At 45.3% G+C, this 7,675-nt stretch overlaps 1 protein-coding gene across 1 annotated transcript in view; it reads left to right on the top strand.

The window, feature by feature from the left end:
* The window catches only part of CCDC62 (coiled-coil domain containing 62), a 70,911-nt gene that overhangs the window by 18,427 nt on the left and 44,809 nt on the right, over positions 1-7,675 (top strand). The window contains 2 exon segments of the mRNA XM_011948477.1: positions 4,983-5,071; positions 5,762-5,877. Coding sequence (XP_011803867.1) covers positions 4,983-5,071; positions 5,762-5,877 — 205 coding nt within the window.

Here is a 7,675-nt window from a genome sequence, read left to right as displayed (position 1 = left end):
GATCTCCTGACCTCGTGATCCGCCCGTCTCGGCCTCCCAAAGTGCTGGGATTACAGGCTTGAGCCACCGCGCCCAGCCTCAAAAATGCATTTAATGAAGCCAACCTACCCACCAGCATAGCTCAGCCTAGCCCGCCGTAAACATGCACAGAACACTCGCATTAGCTTGCGGTTGGACAAAATCATCTCACACAAAGGCTGTTTTATAATAAAGTGTTGAATATATCATGTAATTTACTGAACGTGAAAAGAATGGTTGTATGGGTGCTCAAAGTAGGGGTATTTTATGAATGTGTACCCCTAGAAAAAGGGGGACTGAGGGTAGGTATCAGTAGACCAGAAAGTATTCATATGATTTTCTCTTTGGAACTTTACCTCTAAATCAATGACTTTCCTAACACAAACCACTGAAAAGAAAGCCCAAAAGATTCATCTTGGCTGGTAGGGATGTAAACAAGCTAACTATGTCAGTCATTCTCAGTTGGGAGTGGCGAAGGAGGCCTTCACCGGTGGAAACTCTGAGATACTGGGAGTAGGTAAGGAATATAGCAGGGAATGGAATGCAGTTTGTCTATAAATTAATGGGAAAAAAATTAAAGACAAGGTCTCACTCTGTCTCCTGGGTTGGAGTGCAGTGATGTAATCACAGCTCACTGCAGCCTCCAACTCCTGTACTCAAGGAATCCTTCCGCCTTGGCCTTCCAAGTAGTCTGGCTGACTTTTTCATTTTTTTTTTTTTTTTTTTGAGACGGAGTCTCGCTCTGTCGCCCAGGCTGGAGTGCAGTGGCCGGATCTCAGCTCACTGCAAGCTCCGCCTCCCGGGTTCACGTCATTGTCCTGCCTCAGCCTCCTGAGTAGCTGGGACTACAGGTGCCCGCCACCTCGCCCGGTTAGTTTTTTGTGTTTCTTTAGCAGAGACGGGGTTTCACCGCATTAGTCAGGATGGTCTCGATCTCCTGACCTCGTGATCCGCCCGTCTCGGCCTCCCAAAGTGCTGGAATTACAGGCGTGAGTCACCGCGCCCGGCTGAATTTTTAATTTTTTTGCAGAGAAGGGTCTCACTATGTTGCCCAGGCTGGCCTCTAGCTCCTGGGATCAAGTGATCCTCTTGCCTCAGCCTCCCTACAGGTGTGAGCCACCATGCCTGGCCTAAGGAGTTTTAAGTAAAATGGAATTCTTAATATTAATCTCTTGTGGTTAAAGATGGGGGGGAAGTGTGGTATTCTGCCACTAGAGGTCACTATTTTCACCATTTCTAGGATTGCTGCATCTACAAGTAATGATAACCCGTTATGCTACTAAAGATATCACATATTTGTAGCTTTACAGTTGCATTCAAACAGTCCTTGGACCACCATTTGTATGCCAGGTGCCCTGCAGTATGCTCAGATGCTCACAGGCCCACAGAATTTAGTACTATACAAATGCTATGCATAAAATGCTATGGGAGGTCAAAGGAAGGAACAAAGCTTAAAGGATACGTTAGTCTCTTTTCTTTTTGATTAATCACTTTTTACCCATGCATTCTACTATGTACTACTAAATAAAATACATGGAATTTGTTAGCTAATATTATAATAACTTGATTTTGTGAAATATTTTTATCATATCCTAAGCAGATTTCTTTACCCAGGCTGGAGTGCAGTGGTACAATCACGGCTCACTGCAACCTCAAACTCTGAGGCTCAAGTGATCCTCCCACCTCAGCCTCCCAAGTAAGCAGGACCACAGGCACATGCCATCACACGTGCCTAATTTTTAAATTTTTTGTACGGATGAGGTTCCACTAAGTTGCCCAGTCTGGTCTGGAACTGCTGGGCTCAAGCGATCCTCCTACCTCTGCTTCCCAAAGTGTTGGGATTACAGGCATGAGCCACCATGCCTGGCATCCTAAATTGATTCTTTAAACATCTTCTCAACTAAAGACAATCTCACACCATTGTCTGAAAACAATTTTTGTATATTTTGTTCTTCTTTTTCAAAATACAGACAATTGGTGGATTTGCGTGTTTTAATTATAAAAGTGAACAAAGTTACAAAAGAATTTATTTATTTATTTTGTAGACACAGGGTCTTGCTCTGTTGCCCAGGCTGGAGTGCAGGGGTGCAATCATAGCTCACTGCAGCCTCGACTGTCTGGATTCAAGTGATCCTACCACCTCAGCCTCCTGAGTAGCTGGGACTACAGGCATGTGTCATCACACCTAGCTTATTTTATTTTATTTTATTTTATTATTTTTAGTAGAGGCAGTGTCTCGCTATGTTGCCCAGGCTGCTAGTCTTGAACTCCTAGCCTCAGATAATCCTCCTGCCTTGGCCTTCCAAAGTACTAAGATTATAGGCATGAGCCATCTTCCTTGGCCTAAGCCCAAAAAAGAATTTTTAAAGGTATAACATGATAATATATTGTCAAGTGCTATGGCTAAATGTTACCATGTTTTTTTGTTTTCGTTTTTGTTTTTTTGGAGATGGAGTCTTGCTCTGTCACCTAGGCTGGAGTGTAGTGGCACAATCTTGTCTTACTTCAACTTCTGCCTCCTGGGTTCAAACAATTCCTATGCCTCAGCCTCCAGAGTAGCTGGGACTGCAGGCACACGCCACCACACCTGGCTAACTTTTTGTACTTTAGTAGAGACACAGTTTAATTGTGTTGCCCAGTCTGGTCTCGAACTCCTGAGCTCAGACAATCCACCCACCTCGGCCTCCCAGAGGGTTAGGATTACAGGTGTGAACCACCACACCCACTCAGATGTTACCACGTTTTATTTGAAGTTGGAATATGTCTTAAAGTTTTACTTTTAAGTTTAAAACTTTTTTTTTCTCTTGCTGACAATGCAGTTTGTTTATTTGTTTGTTTGTTTTGAGACGGAGTCTAGCTCTCTATCGCCCAGGCTGGAGTGCAGTGGCGCGTTCTCGGCTCGCTGCAAGCTCAGCCTCCTGGGTTCACGCCATTCTCCTGCCTCAGCCTCCCGAGTAGCTGGGACTACAGGCGCCCGCCACCACGCCCAGCTAATTTTTTGTATTTTTAGTAGAGATGGGGTTTCACCATGTTAGCCAGGATGGTCTCGATCTCCTGACCTCGTGATCTGCCCACCTTGGCCTCCCAAAGTGCTGGAATTACAGGCGTGTTCTTTACATAGGCTAAGAGAACAAAACATGTCTTGTTTGTACATAACTAAGTAAGGAGTTTGCAAAGGGAACAATGATACTAGTTTACATTTCTGTGGGTCCTGACAGTCCTGTAGGTGAGCTCTTGTAGACTGAGTGTCTGCCTCAGGTCTTCCAGGCAGTAAAACGCAGAGTCTTGATCAGAATTCAGCAGGTTCCAGGCATCTAAGGCCCTTTCCATTGTTTTTTTTTTTTTTTTAGACGGAGTCTCGCTCTGTCGCAAGGCTGGAGTGCAGTGGCGCGATCTCCAGTCACTGCAAGCTCCGCCTCCCGGGTTCACGCCATTCTCCTGCCTCAGCCTCCCGTGTAGCTGGGACTACAGGCGCCCGCCACCGCGCCCGGCTAATTTTTATATTTTTAGTAGAGACAGGGTTTCACCATGTTAGCCAAGGTGGTCTCGATCTCCTGACCTCGTGATTCGCCCGTCTCAGCCTCCCAAAGTGCTGGGATTACAGGTGTGGGCCCCGTTGTTTTATCTTAGGCTGTTTGTTCAGGCAGATAGCAGCAGAGAGTTCCTTACCTCTTTGTTTTCTGTGGCCAACTTATGAAAATAGACCCAATCCACTTTGATCTCTCAGCTAAACCCAGCAATGGAGAAAACTATCTGAACTAGGGAAACATTTATATTTACAGTGGCATTGCCTCTTATGCAAAAGTAGATTATTCTAAAATCAGAGATTAAGGCAGCATTCAAATATATATATATTTTTTTTTTTTCTTTGACCGCCTGCCCTCCCCCACCACCTCCCAACAACCCCACTAGCCAACATTCAGATATATTTAAAATTACTCTGAGGGCCAGATAAAGTAGTTGGCTTTTGTTTAGGGACCATGCTGTATCCAAAACAAGTATCTTTTTTTTTTTAAGAGACAGTGTCTTGCTGTGTTGGCTCAGGCTGGTCTTAAACTCCTGGGCTCAAGCAGTCTTCCCACCTCAGCCTCCGAAGTAGCTGCGATTATAACAAAACAGGTTTATTTAAACATTAGGAGTACACTCTGCTTGGATGCTCTTAACATGAGAGGCGTGTGGAATTGAGACCCGCTGAGTCAGATGTACTACGGATATCCCTTCTGCTGTTAAAATGTCTCGGTTTCAGCCAGGCACAGTGGCTCATGCCTGTAATCCCAGCATTTTGGGAGGCCGAGGTGGGCAGATCACATGAGGCCAGGAGTTGGAGACCAACCTGGCTAACGTGGTGAAACCCAGGAGTTCAAGACCAGCCTGGGCAACATAGCGAGACCCGATCTCTGTTTTTAAAAATATTTTATCTTTTAAAATTTAAAAATAATTAAAGTAATATGTATTAAGCATAGAGATCTGGAAATCACCCTCATTCTATCACCCACGAAAGGGAAGATAAATAATCCCTGAATCTACAAATCACTTCTTTTTTTTTTTTTTTTTTGAGACAAAGTGCTCACTCCATCATCCAGGCTGGAGTGCAGTGGCGCAGTCTCTGCTCACTGCAACCTCCACCTCCCAGGTTCAAATGATTTTCCTGCCTCAGCCTCCCAAGTGACCGGGACCACAGGCATGCACCACCACACCTGGCTGAATTTGTATTTTTGGTAGAGATGGGGTTTTGCCATGTTGGCCAGGCTAGTCTTGAACTCCTGACCTCAAGTGATCCACCCACCTCGGCCTCCCAAAGTGCTGCAGTTACAGGTGCGAGCCACTGCGTTCAGCCCATTCTGCTGTTTTTAAGTTCAGGAACAACAACAAAAATGTTAGCTGAGCATTGAATTGTTGGAAATGGAGAGGTTTGTGTTGATACAGCTGATGAAAAATGTTTAACAATACTTGTTCTTAAATAGTAGAGAGAGAAAAGAGGAAAGATGAATTGCTTAATATTGCGAAGTCAAAGCAAGAACGCACAAATTCAGAACTGCACAATCTGAGACAGGTATGTCCCCAATCATCCTTCTCTATCACATAAGAAATGTTTCCAAACAAATAGCAAGTTAGAAAAAAGTATGCCTGTCGATTTTGTTTAATTGGTGGTTTGGAACCCTAACTACATTAGTTGTATATCATGTTTATTTATTTTTATTTTATTTTATTTTTTTGAGACGGAGTCTCACACTGTCGCCTGGGCTGGGGTGCAATGGCCTGATCTTGGCTCACTGCAACCTCCACCCCCCAGGTACAAGCGATCCTCATGCCTCAGCCTCCCAAGTAGCTGGGATTACATGTGCCCACCACCACGCCCAGCTAATTTTTTGTATGTTTAGTAGAGACAAGGTTTTACTATATTGACCAGGCTGGTCTTGAACTCCTGACCTCATGATCCACCCACCTCAGCCTCCCAAAGTGCTGGGATTACAGGTGTGAGCCACTGAGCCCAGCCTGTATATCATGTTTAGTACAGCAGATAGGGTCTTGCTTGTGGTGATCAAAGGCAGGGAGCCCAGCTATCCTAGCAAATCTTAGTGCTAACAAAGGAAAATTAAAAGCAGACATATTTAGCATATTTCCTTAGTAACTATCTGATCTGTTTTAGGGTTTGTGAACTGTTTCAGGGAAAGTGCCAAATTGTTGGTTCAGTTTAGTTTTGTTATTACATTTCATATTGATTTGTCAATATCCATGACAGATTTATGTAAAACAACAGAGTGATCTGCAGTTTCTTAATTTCAATGTGGAAAATTCTCAAGAATTAATACAGATGTATGACTCAAAGATGGAGGACTCAAAGGCCCTGGACTCCAGGTAATCTCAGCAAGATGCAATTAATATGATCTTGTATTATATTCCATCAGTCAGTATTGACTGTGCACTTACTCTTGGCCAGTACTGACTACTATTCCCCATATGGTAGGAAATAAATGTGGCCGGGTGTGGTGCCTCACACCTGTAATCCCAGCACTTTGGGAAGCCAAGGCAGGTGGGTCACCTGAGGTCAGGAGTTCGAGACCAGCCTGGCCAACATGGTGAAATCCCATCTCTACTAAAAATACGAACATTAGCCAGGCATAGTGGCTTATACCTGTAATCCCAGCTACTCGGGAGGCTGAGGCACGAGAATCGCTTGAACCTGGGAGGTGGAGGTTGCAGTGAGCCGAGATCACGCCACTGCACTCCAGCCTGGTAACAGAGCAAGACTCCATTTCTAAATAAATAAATAAAAATATAAAAATTAGTTGGGCGTGGTCGCGGGCACGTGTAATCCCAGCTACTTGGGAGGCTGAGGCAGGAGAATCACTTGACCCCCAGAGGTGGAGGTTGCAGTGAGCCGAGATCGCGCCATCGCACTCCAGCCTAGGTGACAAGAGCCAAACTCCGTCTCAAAAAATAAATAAATAGGCCGGGCGCGGTGGCTCATGCCTGTAATCCCAGCACTTTGGGAGGCCGAGGTGGGTGGATCACGAGGTCGGGAGATCAAGACCATCTTGGCTAACACGGTGAAACCCCATCTGTACTAAAAATACAAAAAAATTAGCCGGGCGTGGTGGCACGCACCTGTAGTCCCAGCTATTCAGCAGGCTGAGGCAGGAGAATTGCTGGAACCCGGGAGGCGGAGGTTGCAGCGAGCTGAGATCACACCACTGCACTCCAGCCTGGGAGACAGAGTGAGACTCTGTCTGAAAATTAAATAAATAAATAAATAAATAAAATAAATGTGTGTGAGCTAATAATGACTGTCATAATCCTCAGTTGTAGGAAGACCTGATCTAAGAATTTTAGGCATGATCCTGATTTAGCCACCGGATAGAAGTAAATATGTTTAACCTGATTTGCCCTTCTGTTGTGCAGAAGGCTTTGAGCTAGAGTAGACACTACAGAGATGAATCATTCGTTCATCCAGCCAGCCAGCCAGCCAGCATTCAGTGTTTAGACACTAGGCTAGGACTTGGGCACATGTAGGTATATAGGACATGGCACTCGCCCGAAAGAAGTAATGCCAAGGACTGCATTGATTGCTGAGTAAGAGCCCCACTCCACCGAGGGTGATCTGTGCCCTTAACTGGATTTTCCTGCTTGCGTCATTAATAGGAAACATCTTCCCTTCCCTACAACAAGCAGTGTGGGAATTAAATTGGTTTCTGTAAAATTAAAATATAAACATATAAAGTGTGGTTTAATTTAACAGGCATATAAGTGTACCACAGCTCAACGTAGTCTACTTTTCTAAGCCGAAGTGTTACAAGGAGTCTTTGAAAGGGAGAGGGATTAAGGAAGCTCCCCATGACTGTTTGGAACCATGGAGGCTGGACTGGGTTGCAGCAGCCACTTTCCCTGGGAGAATGGAGTTGAGAGCAGCAGGGCTTAGTAGTTGCAGCACTGCTGCGATCACCCTGCCCTAGGCGTGTGGCGTGTGCCGTGTGGTTGGGGCCGCCCTGCTTTCCGCTATTCTTGCTGCACTTTCCTTTGGGGCTCTCTGCGGGGGGTTGTGGCTTGTGGCTCTGAGTCCTAGCTGCTGCCACTGCCACCAGACTAACTCAGAGTTCTCTTGCAGGCAGAAGCCTCTAACATACTGGCTCTTTCTCCTTTTTCCTTTTTTTGAGAT

Source organism: Colobus angolensis, unplaced genomic scaffold (assembly GCF_000951035.1).
Source record: "Colobus angolensis palliatus isolate OR3802 unplaced genomic scaffold, Cang.pa_1.0 Scaffold28, whole genome shotgun sequence".
Classification (NCBI taxonomy): domain Eukaryota; kingdom Metazoa; phylum Chordata; class Mammalia; order Primates; family Cercopithecidae; genus Colobus; species Colobus angolensis.
The sequence above is the reverse complement of the archived record's forward strand: the minus strand, read 5'-3'. Positions and strand labels throughout refer to the sequence as shown.